Source organism: Oncorhynchus mykiss, chromosome 22 (assembly GCF_013265735.2).
Source record: "Oncorhynchus mykiss isolate Arlee chromosome 22, USDA_OmykA_1.1, whole genome shotgun sequence".
Classification (NCBI taxonomy): domain Eukaryota; kingdom Metazoa; phylum Chordata; class Actinopteri; order Salmoniformes; family Salmonidae; genus Oncorhynchus; species Oncorhynchus mykiss.
This window is the reverse complement of record NC_048586.1, coordinates 51,730,232-51,750,745: the sequence shown is the minus strand read 5'-3', so window position 1 is coordinate 51,750,745 and position 20,514 is coordinate 51,730,232. Positions and strand designations below refer to the sequence as shown.

Below are 20,514 nucleotides of genomic sequence, written 5' to 3'. Positions count from 1 at the left end.
ATAGGACTTCCATCCCTCTCTCTACAGTCCCCCAGGTGAGAATAGGACTTCCATCCCTCTCTACAGTCCCCCAGGTGAGAATAGGACTTCCATCCCTCTCTCTCTCTACAGTCCCCCAGGTGAGAATAGGACTTCCATCCCTCTCTACAGTCCCCCAGGTGAGAATAGGACTTCCATCCCTCTCTCTCTCTACAGTCCCCCAGGTGAGAATAGGACTTCCATCCCTCTCTACAGTCCCCCAGGTGAGAATAGGACTTCCATCCCTCTCTCTCTCTACAGTCCCCCAGGTGAGAATAGGACTTCCATCCCTCCCTCTCTCTACAGTCCCCCAGGTGAGAATAGGACTTCCATCCCTCCCTCTCTCTCTACAGTCCCCCAGGTGAGAATAGGACAATCATCCCTCTCTCTCTCTACAGTCCCCCAGGTGAGAATAGGACAACCATCCCTCTCTCTCTCTACAGTCCCCCAGGTGAGAATAGGACTTCCATCCCCCTCTCTCTACAGTCCCCCAGGTGAGAATAGGACTTCCCTCCCTCCCTCTCTCTACAGTCCCCCAGGTGAGAATAGGACTTCCATCTCTCTCTCTCTCTACAGTCCCCCAGGTGAGAATAGGACAACCATCCCTCTCTCTCTCTACAGTCCCCCAGGTGAGAATAGGACTTCCATCCCTCTCTCTCTCTACGGTCCCCCAGGTGAGAATAGGACTTCCATCCCTCTCTCTCTCTACAGTCCCCCAGGTGAGAATAGGACTTCCATCCCTCCCTCTCTCTACAGTCCCCCAGGTGAGAATAGGACTTCCATCCCTCTCTCTCTCTACAGCACCCCAGGTGAGAATAGGACTTCCATCCCTCTCTCTCTCTACAGTCCCCCAGGTGAGAATAGGACTTCCATCCCTCTCTCTCTCTACAGTCCCCCAGGTGAGAATAGGACTTCCATCCCTCCCTCTCTCTCTACAGTCCTCCAGGTGAGAATAGGACTTCCATCCCTCTCTCTACAGTCCCCCAGGTGAGAATAGGACTTCCATCCCTCCCTCTCTCTCTACAGTCCCCCAGGTGAGAATAGGACTTCCATCCCTCCCTCTCTCTCTACAGTCCCCCAGGTGAGAATAGGACAATCATCCCTCTCTCTCTCTACAGTCCCCCAGGTGAGAATAGGACAACCATCCCTCTCTCTCTCTCTACAGTCCCCCAGGTGAGAATAGGACTTCCATCCCCCTCTCTCTACAGTCCCCCAGGTGAGAATAGGACTTCCCTCCCTCCCTCTCTCTACAGTCCCCCAGGTGAGAATAGGACTTCCATCTCTCTCTCTCTCTACAGTCCCCCAGGTGAGAATAGGACAACCATCCCTCTCTCTCTCTACAGTCCCCCAGGTGAGAATAGGACTTCCATCCCTCTCTCTCTCTACGGTCCCCCAGGTGAGAATAGGACTTCCATCCCTCTCTCTCTCTACAGTCCCCCAGGTGAGAATAGGACTTCCATCCCTCTCTCTCTCTACGGTCCCCCAGGTGAGAATAGGACTTCCATCCCTCTCTCTCTCTACAGTCCCCCAGGTGAGAATAGGACTTCCATCCCTCACTCTCTCTACAGTCCCCCAGGTGAGAATAGGACTTCCATCCCTCTCTCTCTCTACAGTCCCCCAGGTGAGAATAGGACTTCCATCCCTCTCTCTCTCTACAGTCCCCCAGGTGAGAATAGGACTTCCATCCCTCTCTCTCTCTACAGTCCCCCAGGTGAGAATAGGACTTCCATCCCTCCCTCTCTCTCTACAGTCCCCCAGGTGAGAATAGGACTTCCATCCCTCTCTCTACAGTCCCCCAGGTGAGAATAGGACTTCCATCCCTCCCTCCCTCTCTACAGTCCCCCAGGTGAGAATAGGACTTCCATCCCTCCCTCTCTCTCTACAGTCCCCCAGGTGAGAATAGGACTTCCCTCCCTCTCTCTCTCTACAGTCCCCCAGGTGAGAATAGGACTTCCACCCCTCTCTCTACAGTCCCCCAGGTGAGAATACGACTTCCATCCCTCCCTCTACAGTCCCCCAGGTGAGAATAGGACTTCCATCCCTCTCTCTCTCTACAGTCCCCCAGGTGAGAATAGGACTTCCATCCCTCTCTCTCTCTACGGTCCCCCAGGTGAGAATAGGACTTCCATCCCTCTCTCTACAGTCCCCCAGGTGAGAATAGGACTTCCATCCCTCTCTCTCTCTACGGTCCCCCAGGTGAGAATAGGACTTCCATCCCTCTCTCTCTCTACAGTCCCCCAGGTGAGAATAGGACTTCCATCCCTCTCTCTCTCCACGGTCCCCCAGGTGAGAATAGGACTTCCATCCCTCTCTCTACAGTCCCCCAGGTGAGAATAGGACTTCCATCCCTCTCTACAGTCCCCCAGGTGAGAATAGGACTTCCATCCCTCTCTCTACAGTCCCCCAGGTGAGAATAGGACTTCCATCCCTCTCTCTCTCTACGGTCCCCCAGGTGAGAATAGGACTTCCATCCCTCTCTCTCTACAGTCCCCCAGGTGAGAATAGGACTTCCATCTCTCTCTCTCTCTACAGTCCCCCAGGTGAGAATAGGACTTCCATCCCTCTCTCTACAGTCCCCCAGGTGAGAATAGGACTTCCATCCCTCTCTACAGTCCCCCAGGTGAGAATAGGACTTCCATCCCTCTCTCTCTCTACAGTCCCCCAGGTGAGAATAGGTCTTCCATCCCTCTCTACAGTCCCCCAGGTGAGAATAGGACTTCCATCCCTCTCTCTCTCTACAGTCCCCCAGGTGAGAATAGGACTTCCATCCCTCTCTACAGTCCCCCAGGTGAGAATAGGACTTCCATCCCTCTCTCTCTCTACAGTCCCCCAGGTGAGAATAGGACTTCCATCCCTCCCTCTCTCTACAGTCCCCCAGGTGAGAATAGGACTTCCATCCCTCCCTCTCTCTCTACAGTCCCCCAGGTGAGAATAGGACAATCATCCCTCTCTCTCTCTAGAGTCCCCCAGGTGAGAATAGGACAACCATCCCTCTCTCTCTCTACAGTCCCCCAGGTGAGAATAGGACTTCCATCCCCCTCTCTCTACAGTCCCCCAGGTGAGAATAGGACTTCCCTCCCTCCCTCTCTCTACAGTCCCCCAGGTGAGAATAGGACTTCCATCTCTCTCTCTCTCTACAGTCCCCCAGGTGAGAATAGGACAACCATCCCTCTCTCTCTCTACAGTCCCCCAGGTGAGAATAGGACTTCCATCCCTCTCTCTCTCTACGGTCCCCCAGGTGAGAATAGGACTTCCATCCCTCTCTCTCTCTACAGTCCCCCAGGTGAGAATAGGACTTCCATCCCTCCCTCTCTCTACAGTCCCCCAGGTGAGAATAGGACTTCCATCCCTCTCTCTCTCTACAGCACCCCAGGTGAGAATAGGACTTCCATCCCTCTCTCTCTCTACAGTCCCCCAGGTGAGAATAGGACTTCCATCCCTCTCTCTCTCTACAGTCCCCCAGGTGAGAATAGGACTTCCATCCCTCCCTCTCTCTCTACAGTCCTCCAGGTGAGAATAGGACTTCCATCCCTCTCTCTACAGTCCCCCAGGTGAGAATAGGACTTCCATCCCTCCCTCTCTCTCTACAGTCCCCCAGGTGAGAATAGGACTTCCATCCCTCCCTCTCTCTCTACAGTCCCCCAGGTGAGAATAGGACAATCATCCCTCTCTCTCTCTACAGTCCCCCAGGTGAGAATAGGACAACCATCCCTCTCTCTCTCTACAGTCCCCCAGGTGAGAATAGGACTTCCATCCCCCTCTCTCTACAGTCCCCCAGGTGAGAATAGGACTTCCCTCCCTCCCTCTCTCTACAGTCCCCCAGGTGAGAATAGGACTTCCATCTCTCTCTCTCTCTACAGTCCCCCAGGTGAGAATAGGACAACCATCCCTCTCTCTCTCTACAGTCCCCCAGGTGAGAATAGGACTTCCATCCCTCTCTCTCTCTACGGTCCCCCAGGTGAGAATAGGACTTCCATCCCTCTCTCTCTCTACAGTCCCCCAGGTGAGAATAGGACTTCCATCCCTCTCTCTCTCTACGGTCCCCCAGGTGAGAATAGGACTTCCATCCCTCTCTCTCTCTACAGTCCCCCAGGTGAGAATAGGACTTCCATCCCTCCCTCTCTCTACAGTCCCCCAGGTGAGAATAGGACTTCCATCCCTCTCTCTCTCTACAGTCCCCCAGGTGAGAATAGGACTTCCATCCCTCTCTCTCTCTACAGTCCCCCAGGTGAGAATAGGACTTCCATCCCTCTCTCTCTCTACAGTCCCCCAGGTGAGAATAGGACTTCCATCCCTCCCTCTCTCTCTACAGTCCCCCAGGTGAGAATAGGACTTCCATCCCTCTCTCTACAGTCCCCCAGGTGAGAATAGGACTTCCATCCCTCCCTCCCTCTCTACAGTCCCCCAGGTGAGAATAGGACTTCCATCCCTCCCTCTCTCTCTACAGTCCCCCAGGTGAGAATAGGACTTCCCTCCCTCTCTCTCTCTACAGTCCCCCAGGTGAGAATAGGACTTCCACCCCTCTCTCTACAGTCCCCCAGGTGAGAATACGACTTCCATCCCTCCCTCTACAGTCCCCCAGGTGAGAATAGGACTTCCATCACTCTCTACAGTCCCCCAGGTGAGAATAGGACTTCCATCCCTCCCTCTACAGTCCCCCAGGTGAGAATAGGACTTCCATCCCTCTCTCTACAGTCCCCCAGGTGAGAATAGGACTACCATCTCTCTCTCTACAGTCCCCCAGGTGAGAATAGGACTTCCCTCCCTCTCTCTCTACAGTCCCCCAGGTGAGAATAGGACTTCCCTCCCTCTCTCTCTACAGTCCCCCAGGTGAGAATAGGACTTCCATCCCTCCCTCTCTCTCTACAGTCCCCCAGGTGAGAATAGGACTTCCATCCCTCCCTCTCTCTACAGTCCCCCAGGTGAGAATAGGACTTCCATCCCTCCCTCTCTCTACGGTCCCCCAGGTGAGAATAGGACTTCCCTCCCTCTCTCTCTCTACGGTCCCCCAGGTGAGAATAGGACTTCCATCCCTCTCTACAGTCCCCCAGGTGAGAATAGGACTTCCATCCCTCTCTCTACAGTCCCCCAGGTGAGAATAGGACTTCCATCCCTCTCTCTACAGTCCCCCAGGTGAGAATAGGACTTCCATCCCTCTCTCTCTCTACAGTCCCCCAGGTGAGAATAGGACTTCCATCCCTCTCTCTACAGTCCCCCAGGTGAGAATAGGACTTCCATCCCTCTCTCTACAGTCCCCCAGGTGAGAATAGGACTTCCATCCCTCTCTCTACAGTCCCCCAGGTGAGAATAGGACTTCCATCCATCCCTCTCTCTACAGTCCCCCAGGTGAGAATAGGACTTCCATCCCTCTCTCTCTCTACAGTCCCCCAGGTGAGAATAGGACTTCCCTCCCTCTCTCTCTCTACGGTCCCCCAGGTGAGAATAGGACTTCCATCTCTCTCTCTCTCTACAGTCCCCCAGGTGAGAATAGGACTTCCATCCCTCTCTCTCTCTACAGTCCCCCAGGTGAGAATAGGACTTCCATCCCTCTCTCTACAGTCCCCCAGGTGAGAATAGGACTTCCATCCCTCTCTCTATGGTCCCCCAGGTGAGAATAGGACTTCCATCTCTCTCTCTATGGTCCCCCAGGTGAGAATAGGACTTCCATCCCTCTCTCTACAGTCCCCCAGGTGAGAATAGGACTTCCATCCCTCTCTCTATGGTCCCCCAGGTGAGAATAGGACTTCCATCCCTCCCTCTACAGTCCCCCAGGTGAGAATAGGACTTCCATCCCTCTCTCTACAGTCCCCCAGGTGAGAATAGGACTTCCATCTCTCTCTCTACAGTCCCCCAGGTGAGAATAGGACTTCCCTCCCTCTCTCTCTACAGTCCCCCAGGTGAGAATAGGACTTCCATCCCTCTCTCTCTCTACAGTCCCCCAGGTGAGAATAGGACTTCCCTCCCTCTCTCTCTACAGTCCCCCAGGTGAGAATAGGACTTCCATCCCTCCCTCTCTCTCTACAGTCCCCCAGGTGAGAATAGGACTTCCATCCCTCCCTCTCTCTACAGTCCCCCAGGTGAGAATAGGACTTCCATCCCTCCCTCTCTCTACGGTCCCCCAGGTGAGAATAGGACTTCCCTCCCTCTCTCTCTCTACGGTCCCCCAGGTGAGAATAGGACTTCCATCCCTCTCTACAGTCCCCCAGGTGAGAATAGGACTTCCATCCCTCTCTCTACAGTCCCCCAGGTGAGAATAGGACTTCCATCCCTCTCTCTACAGTTCCTCAGGTGAGAATAGGACTTCCATCCCTCTCTCTCTCTACAGTCCCCCAGGTGAGAATAGGACTTCCATCCCTCTCTCTACAGTCCCCCAGGTGAGAATAGGACTTCCATCCCTCTCTCTACAGTCCCCCAGGTGAGAATAGGACTTCCATCCCTCTCTCTACAGTCCCCCAGGTGAGAATAGGACTTCCATCCCTCTCTCTACAGTCCCCCAGGTGAGAATAGGACTTCCATCCCTCTCTCTACAGTCCCCCAGGTGAGAATAGGACTTCCATCCCTCTCTCTACAGTCCCCCAGGTGAGAATAGGACTTCCATCCCTCTCTCTACAGTCCCCCAGGTGAGAATAGGACTTCCATCCCTCTCTCTACAGTCCCCCAGGTGAGAATAGGACTTCCATCCCTCTCTCTACAGTCCCCCAGGTGAGAATAGGACTTCCATCCCTCTCTCTACAGTCCCCCAGGTGAGAATAGGACTTCCATCCCTCTCTCTACAGTCCTCCAGGTGAGAATAGGACTTCCATCCATCCCTCTCTCTACAGTCCCCCAGGTGAGAATAGGACTTCCATCCCTCTCTCTCTCTACAGTCCCCCAGGTGAGAATAGGACTTCCCTCCCTCTCTCTCTCTCTACGGTCCCCCAGGTGAGAATAGGACTTCCATCTCTCTCTCTCTCTACAGTCCCCCAGGTGAGAATAGGACTTCCATCCCTCTCTCTCTCTACAGTCCCCCAGGTGAGAATAGGACTTCCATCCCTCTCTCTACAGTCCCCCAGGTGAGAATAGGACTTCCATCCCTCTCTCTATGGTCCCCCAGGTGAGAATAGGACTTCCATCCCTCTCTCTATGGTCCCCCAGGTGAGAATAGGACTTCCATCCCTCTCTCTACAGTCCCCCAGGTGAGAATAGGACTTCCATCCCTCTCTCTATGGTCCCCCAGGTGAGAATAGGACTTCCATCCCTCTCTCTACAGTCCCCCAGGTGAGAATAGGACTTCCATCCCTCTCTCTACAGTCCCCCAGGTGAGAATAGGACTTCCCTCCCTCTCTCTCTCTACAGTCCCCCAGGTGAGAATAGGACTTCCATCCCTCTCTCTCTACAGTCCCCCAGGTGAGAATAGGACTTCCATCCCTCTCTCTACGGTTCCCCAGGTGAGAATAGGACTTCCATCCCTCTCTCTCTACAGTCCCCCAGGTGAGAATAGGACTTCCATCCCTCTCTCTCTACAGTCCCCCAGGTGAGAATAGGACTTCCATCCCTCTCTCTACGGTCCCCCAGGTGAGAATAGGACTTCCATCCCTCTCTCTACAGTCCCCCAGGTGAGAATAGGACTTCCAGTAGACTACAGCCTCACACCATGTGATGTAGTGAGTTTCCAATGTGTTACTGAAAGGCCTGACTTTGACCAGAGAAAGTCTTATAACAAAGTGCAGGTCAAGGAAACAAAGCTCAATAGTGAAGGAAGCAGTGGGGGTCTGACTGTCTCTGGAGAGGAGCGTCTCCTTTTATGACCAAATGTAAAGTGCAATGGTGGCCCTTTAAAAATCGGAGGACGGACTCATAGTAATGACTGGAACGGATTGAATTCAGCACTTAGGCTCATAGTAATGACTGGAACAGATTGAATTCAGCACTTTGAGTCCATTCATTACTATGAATCTGTCTTCCACTCACCAGCCTCTTCTGACAGGAAGATACCTCGATGTACTGTAGTGCTTACCATCTCCCACTCTGCACAGATATAGGGTCCGGGGCGGAGGATCACCAGGAGGCCAGTCTGATTGGCCAGATCCAGGAAGTTCTCCAGGTCTCGATCCCCAGTGAAGTTGTAAACACCCCGCTTTTCCTCATGGAAGTTCCAGGGAACATAACTGACAAGAAGGAGAAGAGTACTGGTGACAACTGACAGGAAGGAGAAGCGTACTGGTGGCATAACTGACAAGAAGGAGAAGAGTACTGGTGACATAACTGAGAGGAAGGAGAAGAGTACTGGTGACAACTGACAGGAAGGAGAAGAGTACTGGTGACATAACTGACAGGAAGGAGAGGAGTACTGGTGACATAACTGACAGGAAGGAGAAGAGTACTGGTGACAACTGACAGGAAGGAGAAGAGTACTGGTGACATAACTGACAGGAAGGAGAAGAGTACTGGTGACATAACTGACAGGAAGGAGAAGAGTACTGGTGACTACTGACAGGAAGGAGAAGAGTACTGGTGACCTAACTGACAGGAAGGAGAAGAGTACTGGTGGCATAACTGACAGGAAGGAGAAGAGTACTGGTGACATAACTGACAGGAAGGAGAAGAGTACTGGTGACCTAACTGACAGGAAGGAGAAGCGTACTGGTGACATAACTGACAGGAAGGAGAAGAGTACTGGTGACATAACTGACAGGAAGGAGAAGCGTACTGGTGGCATAACTGACAAGAAGGAGAAGAGTACTGGTGACATAACTGACAGGAAGGAGAAGAGTACTGGTGACATAACTGACAGGAAGGAGAAGAGTACTGGTGACCTAACTGACAGGAAGGAGAAGAGTACTGGTGACCTAACTGACAGGAAGGAGAAGAGTACTGGTGACCTAACTGACAGGAAGGAGAAGAGTACTGGTGACAACTGACAGGAAGGTGAAGAGTACTGGTGACATAACTGACAGGAAGGAAAAGAGTACTGGTGACATAACTGACAGGAAGGAGAAGAGTACTGGTGACATAACTGACAGGAAGGAGAAGAGTACTGGTGACATAACTGACAGGAAGGAGAAGAGTACTGGTGACATAACTGACAGGAAGGAGAAGAGTACTGGTGACTACTGACAGGAAGGAGAAGAGTACTGGTGACCTAACTGACAGGAAGGAGAAGAGTACTGGTGGCATAACTGACAGGAAGGAGAAGAGTACTGGTGACATAACTGACAGGAAGGAGAAGAGTACTGGTGACCTAACTGACAGGAAGGAGAAGCGTACTGGTGACATAACTGACAGGAAGGAGAAGAGTACTGGTGACATAACTGACAGGAAGGAGAAGAGTACTGGTGACATAACTGACAGGAAGGAGAAGAGTACTGGTGACATAACTGACAGGAAGGAGAAGAGTACTGGTGACATAACTGACAGGAAGGAGAAGAGTACTGGTGACTACTGACAGGAAGGAGAAGAGTACTGGTGACCTAACTGACAGGAAGGAGAAGAGTACTGGTGGCATAACTGACAGGAAGGAGAAGAGTACTGGTGACATAACTGACAGGAAGGAGAAGAGTACTGGTGACCTAACTGACAGGAAGGAGAAGCGTACTGGTGACATAACTGACAGGAAGGAGAAGAGTACTGGTGACATAACTGACAGGAAGGAGAAGCGTACTGGTGGCATAACTGACAAGAAGGAGAAGAGTACTGGTGACATAACTGAGAGGAAGGAGAAGAGTACTGGTGACAACTGACAGGAAGGAGAAGAGTACTGGTGACATAACTGACAGGAAGGAAAAGAGTACTGGTGACATAACTGACAGGAAGGAGAAGAGTACTGGTGACATAACTGACAGGAAGGAGAAGAGTACTGGTGACATAACTGACAGGAAGGAGAAGAGTACTGGTGACTACTGACAGGAAGGAGAAGAGTACTGGTGACCTAACTGACAGGAAGGAGAAGAGTACTGGTGGCATAACTGACAGGAAGGAGAAGAGTACTGGTGACATAACTGACAGGAAGGAGAAGAGTACTGGTGACCTAACTGACAGGAAGGAGAAGCGTACTGGTGACATAACTGACAGGAAGGAGAAGAGTACTGGTGACATAACTGACAGGAAGGAGAAGAGTACTGGTGACTACTGACAGGAAGGAGAAGAGTACTGGTGACATACGGTGCATTCTGAAAGGATTCAGGCCACACCACATTTTTTACGTTACAGCTTTTTTCCTCGTCAAGCTAATTAATAAAAAACAGAAATACCTTATTTACATAAGTATTCAGACCCTTTGTTATGAGACTCGAAATTGAGCTTAAGTGCATCCTGTGGTGAATTTAAATGATTGGATATGATTTGGAAAGACACACACCTGTCTATATAAGGTTCCCCAGTTGACAATGCATATCAGAGCAAAAACCAAGCCATGAGGTCAAAGGAATTGTCAGTAGAGCTCTGAGACAGGATTGTGTCAAGACACAAATCTGGGGAATGGGGACCAAAACAATTCTGCAGCATTGAAGGTCCACAAGAACACAGTGGCCTCCATCATTCTTAAATGGAAGAAGTTTGGAACCTCCAACACTCTTCCTAGAGCTGGTCGCCGGGCCAAACTGAACAATCGGGGGAGAAGGGCCTTGGTCAGGGAGGTGAACAAGAACCTGATGGTCACTCTGACAGAGCTCCAGAGTTCCTCTGTGGAGATGGGAGAACCTTCCAGAAGGACAATCATCTCTGCAGCACTCCACCAATCAGGCCTTTATGGTAGAGTGGCCAGACGGAAGCCACTCCTCAGTAAAAGGCACATGACAGCCCGCTTGGAGTTTGCCAAAAGGCACCTAAAGGACTCTCAAACCATGAGAATCATGGATACAGGTACAACCCTACTGCTGTTGTATTGGGAAATCTTCAGGAGATACATTTAATTATATTATAATAATCTCGCTCTCCCCATTATGTCTCCTGTCTAACTTACATCTGTACAGCGTTGAGTCCTGCCATGTACATCTTGAGCAGTCTGTCTTTCCAGTAGTAGTGAGGGATGCGGGAGTAGTGGATACTGCCGGAGACATACTGGAAAGGCTTCCCATCTTTCTGGAAGCAGTTGTTCTTGTAGTCTATGGCGAAGGAAGGGGCCCCGGAAACCTGTAAGAAAAAAAACAGACAGGAGTCATACCGTGATATACAGTAAGCTTATAGTGTATGAACACTATGCTCTTATCAAGGTCTAGAACTGGCTCTGGCATAGATCATTTCAAGGTATATTTGATATCAGTAATAATATATGGAGAGCTGTGAGAAAGCCAGGACCTCTGTCAGACAGCTGTTCGGCCTGCATGACTACTGTTGTTATGGGTTTGTCATGACAGTAATATGTTCCTATCAAAGCCTGTTCGGCCTGCATGCCTACTGTTGTTATGGGTTTGTCATGACAGTAATATGTTCCTATCAAAGCCTGTTTGGCCTGCATGACTACTGTTGTTATGGGTTTGTCATGACAGTAATATGTTCCTATCAAAGCCTGTTCGGCCTGCATGCCTACTGTTGTTATGGGTTTGTCATGACAGTAATATGTTCCTATCAAAGCCTGTTTGGCCTGCATGCCTACTGTTGTTATGGGTTTGTCATGACAGTAATATGTTCCTATCAAAGCCTGTTCGGCCTGCATGCCTACTGTTGTTATGGGTTTGTCATGACAGTAATATGTTCCTATCAAAGCCTGGGTAGCCAGGTAGTTCCTACTTTGCCTTTTGGACCTCGTAACTTTTTTTCCTTATTTTTTTTCCAAAGGTTTGACTTTCTTAAAGGCATATTGGTCAAACTCAGCTCCATTTTCCACCAACATGTTGGAGTTGCTAATGCCTAGGAATGCTAGTCCGGGATGTTGCGTATTGGGCTTAGCCAATCAGCTTGCAGCAGTCTGTTGTGTACCCCTGGGCACAACATCAGGAAGTAACATTCCTAGTCATGAGCCACTCTAACATGGTGGTTGAAAATGGTGTCGCATATTTTCCCTGGTTATTTTCCCCCTCCTTTTCCATCATTAAATTGAGTTAAGGAGGAAATTGAAGCCTTTGCAGCCTGAATGGAGAATGTTTTATGCAGGGGGACATCAAGGCCAGACGATAGTGGAGATCCATAGCGCCCACTAGTGTCCATCCAGGCTAATCAAGACCTGAGAACTGCATGTATCACAAAACCACAGTAAAAGATGGAATGGTACCTGGAGGAAAACGGGGGTGTCTGGCTTTTCAATTTCAGTCAAAGGGAGGGTTTAGTATTGTGTATCTAGTCCAGGGGAGGGTTTAGTATTGTGTATCTAGTCTAGGGGAGGGTTTAGTATTGTGTATCTAGTCCAGGGGAGGGTTTAGTTTTGTGTATCTAGTCTAGGGGAGGGTTTAGTATTGTGTATCTAGTCCAGGGGAGGGTTTAGTTTTGTGTATCTAGTCAAGGGGAGGGTTTAGTATTGTGTATCTAGTCCAGGGGAGGGTTTAGTTTTGTGTATCTAGTCAAGGGGAGGGTTTAGTATTGTGTATCTAGTCAAGGGGAGGGTTTAGTATTGTGTATCTAGGGGAGGGTTTAGTATTGTGTATCTAGGGGAAGATTTAGTATTGTGTATCTAGGGGAGGGTTTAGTATTGTGTATCTAGGGGAGGGTTTAGTATTGTGTATCCAGGGGAGGGTTTAGTATTGTGTATCCAGGGGAGGGTTTAGTATTGTGTATCCAGGGGATGGTTTAGTATTGTGTATCTAGGGGAGGGTTTAGTATTGTGTATCTAGGGGAGGGTTTAGTATTGTGTATCTAGGGGAGGGTTTAGTATTGTGTATCTAGGGGAGGGTTTAGTATTGTGTATCTAGGGGAGGGTTTAGTATTGTGTATCTAGGGGAGGGTTTAGTATTGTGTATCTAGTCCAGGGGAGGGTTTAACATTGTGTATCTAGGGGAGGGTTTAGTATTGTGTATCTAGGGGAGGGTTTAGTATTGTGTATCTAGGGGAGGGTTTAGTATTGTGTATCCAGTTGAGGGTTTAGTATTGTGTATCCAGTTGAGGGTTTAGTATTGTGTATCTAGGGGAGGGTTTAGTATTGTTTATCTAGTCTAGGGGAGGGTTTAGTATTGTTTATCTAGTCTAGGGGAGGGTTTAGTATTGTTTATCTAGTCCAGGGGAGGGTTTAGTATTGTGTATCTAGGGGAGGGTTTAGTATTGTTTATCTAGTCCAGGGGAGGGTTTAGTATTGTTTATCTAGTCCAGGGGGGAGTTTAGTATTGTGTATCTAGTCCAGGGGAGGGTTTAGTATTGTGTATCTAGTCCAGTGGAGGGTTTAGTATTGTGTATCCAGTTGAGGGTTTAGTATTGTGTATCTAGTCTAGGGGAGGGTTTCGTATTGTGTATCTAGGGAAGGGTTTAGTATTTTGTATCTAGTCCAGGGGAGGGTTTAGTATTGTGTATCTAGTCTAGGGGAGGGTTTAGTATTGTGTATCCAGGGGAGGGTTTAGTATTGTGTATCTAGGGGAGGGTTTAGTATTGTGTATCTAGGGGAGGGTTTAGTATTGTGTATCTAGGGGAGGGTTTAGTATTGTGTATCTAGGGGAGGGTTTAGTATTGTGTATCTAGTCAAGGGGAGGGTTTAGTATTGTGTATCTAGTCAAGGGGAGGGTTTAGTATTGTGTATCTAGTCCAGGGGAGGGTTTAGTATTGTGTATCTAGGGGAGGGTTTAGTATTGTGTATCTAGTCCAGGGGAGGGTTTAGCATTGTGTATCTAGGGGAGGGTTTAGTATTGTGTATCTAGGGGAGGGTTTAGTATTGTGTATCTAGGGGAGGGTTTAGTATTGTGTATCTAGGGGAGGGTTTAGTATTGTGTATCTAGGGGAGGGTTTAGTATTGTGTATCTAGTCTAGGGGAGGGTTTAGTATTGTTTATCTAGTCTAGGGGAGGGTTTAGCATTGTGTATCTAGGGGAGGGTTTAGTATTGTGTATCTAGGGGAGGGTTTAGTATTGTGTATCTAGGGGAGGGTTTAGCATTGTGTATCTAGGGGAGGGTTTAGTATTGTGTATCTAGGGGAGGGTTTAGTATTGTGTATCTAGGGGAGGGTTTAGTATTGTGTATCTAGGGGAGGGTTTTGTATTGTGTATCTAGGGGAGGGTTTAGTATTGTGTATCCAGGGGAGGGTTTAGTATTGTGTATCTAGGGGAGGGTTTAGTATTGTGTATCTAGGGGAGGGTTTAGTATTGTGTATCTAGGGGAGGGTTTAGTATTGTGTATCTAGTCAAGGGGAGGGTTTAGTATTGTGTATCTAGTCAAGGGGAGGGTTTAGTATTGTGTATCTAGTCCAGGGGAGGGTTTAGTATTGTGTATCTAGTCCAGGGGAGGGTTTAGCATTGTGTATCTAGGGGAGGGTTTAGTATTGTGTATCTAGGGGAGGGTTTAGTATTGTGTATCTAGGGGAGGGTTTAGTATTGTGTATCTAGTCCAGGGGAGGGTTTAGTATTGTGTATCTAGTCCAGGGGGGAGTTTAGTACTGTGTATCTAGTCCAGGGGAGGGTTTAGTATTGTGTATCTAGTCCAGTGGAGGGTTTAGTATTGTGTATCCAGTTGAGGGTTTAGTATTGTGTATCTAGTCTAGGGGAGGGTTTAGTATTGTGTATCTAGGGGAGGGTTTAGTATTTTGTATCTAGTCCAGGGGAGGGTTTAGTATTGTGTATCTAGTCTAGGGGAGGGTTTAGTATTGTGTATCCAGGGGAGGGTTTAGTATTGTGTATCTAGTCTAGGGGAGGGTTTAGTATTGTGTATCTAGGGGAGGGTTTAGTATTGTGTATCCAGGGGAGGGTTTAGTATTGTGTATCTAGGGGAGGGTTTAGTATTGTGTATCTAGGGGAGGGTTTAGTATTGTGTATCTAGGGGAAGGTTTAGTATTGTGTATCTAGGGGAGGGTTTAGTATTGTGTATCCAGGGGAGGGTTTAGTATTGTGTATCTAGGGGAGGGTTTCGTTTTGTGTATCTAGGGGAGGGTTTAGTATTGTGTATCTAGGGGAGGGTTTAGTATTGTGTATCCAGGGGAGGGTTTAGTATTGTGTATCCAGGGGAGGGTTTAGTATTGTGTATCTAGGGGAGGGTTTAGTATTGTGTATCTAGGGGAGGGTTTAGTATTGTGTATCCAGGGGAGGGTTTAGTATTGTGTATCTAGGGGAGGGTTTAGTATTGTGTATCTAGGGGAGGGTTTAGTATTGTGTATCTAGGGGAGGGTTTAGTATTGTGTATCTAGGGGAGGGTTTAGTATTGTGTATCTAGTCTAGGGGAGGGTTTAGTATTGTGTATCTAGTCTAGGGGAGGGTTTAATATTCTGTATCTAGTCTAGGGGAGGGTTTAGTATTGTGTATCTAGTCCAGGGGAGGGTTTAGTATTGTGTATCTAGTCCAGGGGAGGGTTTAGTGTTGTGTATCTAGTCCAGGGGAGGGTTTAGTATTTAGTACCCATACCTGTGAAAGACGTGACTGAACCATATAGGGATATCATTGGTTCATTTTTTTTTTTACATTCAGAGGCTGAGCTACAACCTCCTATCGCCAAGGAGACAAAACATGAACTTTGCTTGATTAAGCTATTCACTTGATGTACAATAGAATGCTCATTCAGCTTTTAGGGAAACACTTGTGACTTTCTCTCATTGGGTTAAACCACCGAAGAAGAGTAGCCAGTAGTTAGAGCTGCAATATGTCACTTTTGGGGGACCCGGCCAACTTCACGTAGAAATGCACTTTCTAGATATGTCATTCTCCTTGAAAGCAAGCCTGAGGTAGATCTGTTCTATGTGTTATAGATCTGTCATTCTCCTTGAAAGTAAGTCTGAGGTAGATCTGTTCTATGTGTTATAGATCTATCATTCTCCTTGAAAGCAAACCTGAGGTAGATCTGTTCTATGTGCGCCATTTCTATGCTTCCTGTTAAGTTTAGTTTTAGTTGTATTTTACTTTAGTACACTAAACACCTGAACATACAATATGCTGGGTTCCTGAAAATATATTTCACCATGATTCTTTACACTTGTCTTGTCACAAACTGAAATTAGGTGGCTTGTTCAAATTTATCAACCAGGAAAGGGCGCAGCGGTTTCTACATACATTTTTCTGCTTTGGTAGGCCTACTCTGTCTGGGGTGGAAAGGTAGGCCTACTCTGTCTGGGGTGGAAAGGTAGGGGGGGTGGAAAGGTAGGCCTACTCTGTCTGGGGTGGAAAGGTAGGCCTACTCTGTCTGGGGTGGAAAGGTAGTGGGGGTGGAAAGGTAGGCCTACTCTGTCTGGGGTGGAAAGGTAGGCCCTACTCTGTCTGGGGTGGAAAGGTAGACCTACTCTGTCTGGGGTGGAAAGGTAGGTCTACTCTGTCTGGGGTGGAAAGGTAGGCCTACTCTGTCTGGGGTGGAAAGGTAGGGGGGGTGGAAAGGTAGGCCTACTCTGTCTGGGGTGGAAAGGTAGGCCTACTCTGTCTGGGGTGGAAAGGTAGGCCCTACTCTGTCTGGGGTGGAAAGGTAGGCCTACTCTGTCTGGGGTGGAAAGGTAGGCCTACTCTGTCTGGGGTGGAAAGGTAGGCCTACTCTGTCTGGGGTGGAAAGGTAGACCTACTCTGTCTGGGGTGGAAAGGTAGGTCTACTCTGTCTGGGGTGGAAAGGTAGGCCTACTCTGTCGGCCTACTCTGAAAGGTAGGCCTACTCTGTCTCAGGTCGCAGTTGCAAATGAGAACTTGTTCTCAACTAGCCTACCTGGTGAAATAAACATTTATAAAAATTAATTCATAATAATGTGAATATATAGTTTCAGGTTTGTGTGAAATGGTTAATAATAATATAAAACCAGTCTGTCTGTACACCACCAAGGTGAATTGGTTTAGTCTTGACTCTTGGTTGACAGTGATGGGGGATGGGTAATGTAGTCTTGACTCTTGGTTGACAGTGATGGGGGATGGGTAATGTAGTCTTGACTCTTGGTTGACAGTGATGGGGGATGGGTAATCTATTGAAATCTTTCCATTTGTCTTTGGCCCCCCGGCTGAAGGGGGGATTCGCACAGGGAGCCTTACGAGCTAGAACCACCACTTCTGCTAATATGTAAAATAACGTAGAATTGCATGAAATGTTTATAAAAGGCCATTTTCTTCCTTGGACCTGCAAATAGGATGATCGATTCATACCATGGTTTTACTATAAATGAGATGTTTCCAGCCCTACTCCTGTCCACGGTGGTCTGTGAACCCACAACCATCTGGCCCAGAGCGCTGTCAACAAACCTGCATTGCCATGTAATGTTGACAGGACGAAGAACAGCTTCTAAAAGTGCATATTTAAGGCTCGAAGTGATGGTAAATGGTAGGAAGTTTCTCTGTTATCCACTTTGTTTAAATTATTATTATTATTATTATGGGTTTTGTGGAGCGTCACTTTCTTTTTTTCAAGCGTTCGAGTGTTTAGTTCAAATATAATTTTCTGAATGGAGGGCGATGCATTTTCATTTCCAAGGTCGGATTTTATCCATGTAACTTTATACTTGATTATAACAATATCACGTCAATATAATGTATGTATTTACTATATTATTATATATATTATATATTATTATTACTATATTATACCCTCAAGGATAATAGACAAGTGGTAAATATGAGTGGCGACAGATCTGATCCAGTCAGCTGGTATAAATCACCTGGTAGACAGAGGAAGTAGTATTTAATATGAAATAATAGATACAGAATCAAACTTACCACAGTTCTATTCGCGGCTAAAAAGGCAAAGAAGACTAGAGAGAAAACAGTCTTCGTATCCATTGTTTCCTGTGTGGATTTAAATACAATATAAACTTGCCATTTGCCTGGTTTAGCCTACTTTCTATATCACTTGAAACGTTACACCAGAGAAACAAGCATCATGAGTCGTCCGCGCTCCCAAAATCACTATCATGTGATGTTCACATTGCTTTGCCTCTCTGCTGGGTCCTAAACCCCGCCATGTTTCCTGCTCCGGTGGCATACTTTACCACGTTATAAATCCAGCATGCCTACTCACCTGACGATGAACACATTACTTGAAATTCCGATGGATTAGGATTACATTTTTATTGTATATAATTAATTACATTTCACAGATATTTTTCATACATTGATTTAACAGTAACCTAAATAATGCCCTACATTGTTATACACTATTGTTAGGCTCTATAGCAGGCCTATAGCATGCCTCTATAGCAGACCTATAGCATGCCTCTATAGCAGGCCTATAGCATGCCTCTATAGCAGGCCTATAGCATGCCTCTATAGCAGACCTATAGCATGCCTCTATAGCAGGCCTATAGCATGCCTCTATAGCAGACCTATAGCATGCCTCTATAGCAGGCCTATAGCATGCCTCTATAGCAGACCTATAGCATGCCTCTATAGCAGGCCTATAGCATGCCTCTATAGCAGACCTATAGCATGCCTCTATAGCAGGCCTATAGCATGCCTCTATAGCAGACCTATAGCATGCCTCTATAGCAGGCCTATAGCATGCCTCTATAGCAGACCTATAGCATGCCTCTATTGCAGGCCTATAGCATGCCTCTATAGCAGGCCTATAGCATGCCTCTATTGCAGGCCTATAGCATGCCTCTATAGCGGACCTATAGCATGCCTCTATAGCAGGCCTATAGCATGCCTCTATAGCAGGCCTATAGCATGCCTCTATAGCAGGCCTATAGCATGCCTCTATAGCAGGCCTATAGCATGCCTCTATTGCAGGCCTATAGCATGCCTCTATAGCAGGCCTATAGCATGCCTCTATAGCAGGCCTATAGCATGCCTCTATTGCAGGCCTATAGCATGCCTCTATTGCAGGCCTATAGCATGCCTCTATAGCAGGCCTATAGCATGCCTCTATAGCAGGCCTATAGCATGCCTCTATAGCAGGCCTATAGCATGCCTCTATAGCAGGCCTATAGCATGCCTCTATAGCAGGCCTATAGCATGCCTCTATAGCAGGCCTATAGCATGCCTCTATTGCAGGCCTATAGCATGCCTCTATTGCAGGCCTATAGCATGCCTCTATAGCAGGCCTATAGCATGCCTCTATTGCAGGCCTATAGCATGCCTCTATAGCAGACCTATAGCATGCCTCTATAGCAGGCCTATAGCATGCCTCTATAGCAGGCCTATAGCATGCCTCTATTGCAGGCCTATAGCATGCCTCTATAGCAGGCCTATAGCATGCCTCTATAGCAGGCCTATAGCATGCCTCTATAGCAGGCCTATAGCATGCCTCTATAGCAGGCCTATAGCATGCCTCTATAGCAGACCTATAGCATGCCTCTATAGCAGGCCTATAGCATGCCTCTATTGCAGGCCTATAGCATGCCTCTATAGCAGACCTATAGCATGCCTCTATAGCAGGCCTATAGCATGCCTCTATAGCAGGCCTATAGCATGCCTCTATTGCAGGCCTATAGCATGCCTCTATAGCAGGCCTATAGCATGCCTCTATAGCAGGCCTATAGCATGCCTCTATAGCAGGCCTATAGCATGCCTCTATAGCAGGCCTATAGCATGCCTCTATAGCAGGCCTATAGCATGCCTTTATAGCAGGCCTATAGCATGCCTCTATAGCAGGCCTATAGCATGCCTCTATAGCAGGCCTATAGCATGCCTCTATAGCAGGCCTATAGCATGCCTCTATAGCAGGCCTATAGCATGCCTCTATAGCAGGCCTATAGCATGCCTCTATAGCAGGCCTATAGCATGCCTCTATAGCAGGCCTATAGCATGCCTCTATAGCAGGCCTATAGCATGCCTCTATAGCAGGCCTATAGCATGCCTCTATTGCAGGCCTATAGCATGCCTCTATAGCAGGCCTATAGCATGCCTCTATAGCAGGCCTATAGCATGCCTCTATTGCAGGCCTATAGCATGCCTCTATTGCAGGCCTATAGCATGCCTCTATAGCAGGCCTATAGCATGCCTCTATATACTTTACTACGTTTGAGAGATTGTAGCTGCTCCTATTCTCCCTAACTCTAACACAGTGACTCGAACTCACATCCCATCTGATGCAGTCACGGCTAACAGGACAGACTCTTGTGTAAAATGAGAATCAGGGTAAAAGGCAACAATCACTATTGTGGTTAACATGGCCTGTGAACAAAGCAGGCTGTTCGGGAACAGTATTATGGCCCGGAGAGACTATGGCACCAGGTCAACATGCTGTTTTGTTCTGGGTTTGTATGCTTTTGGAATGACGCTTGTATGAAAGGACTTTCCTTGGGCTTGAGGAAACACATGTACAAGGCCTGACTTTTTTTTTCCAGATACATACTTCATCCTGATTGTATTTAAATATCTGTTTTAAAGATGTGAATTAGTTAAAGATGCACCATGTTGAAAACCACTATTTCCTGGTTGCTAAAATTGTAATCGTTCTACCTAATTGTCAGTTTGTGACAAAACAAGCAAGTATAGTGTAGAGAATCATCGTACCATCTAAACCGCTGTGAAATATATTTTACATCACCACACATTTT

General features: G+C 48.0%; 1 protein-coding gene across 2 annotated transcripts in view; it reads right to left on the bottom strand.

The window, feature by feature from the left end:
• Nucleotides 1-17,935, bottom strand: part of glb1l (galactosidase, beta 1-like) — a 95,589-nt gene extending 77,654 nt beyond the window's left edge. For both annotated transcript variants that reach the window (XM_036959520.1, XM_036959521.1), the window contains exons 1-3: nt 17,732-17,935; nt 10,958-11,127; nt 8,015-8,165 (exon numbers count right to left, since the gene is read on the bottom strand). In XM_036959520.1, the coding sequence (XP_036815415.1) occupies nt 8,015-8,165; nt 10,958-11,127; nt 17,732-17,794 (384 nt within the window). In that variant the 5' untranslated portion in view covers nt 17,795-17,935. The remainder of the gene's footprint in view (nt 1-8,014; nt 8,166-10,957; nt 11,128-17,731) is intronic.
• Nucleotides 17,936-20,514: the final 2,579 nt, after the last annotated feature.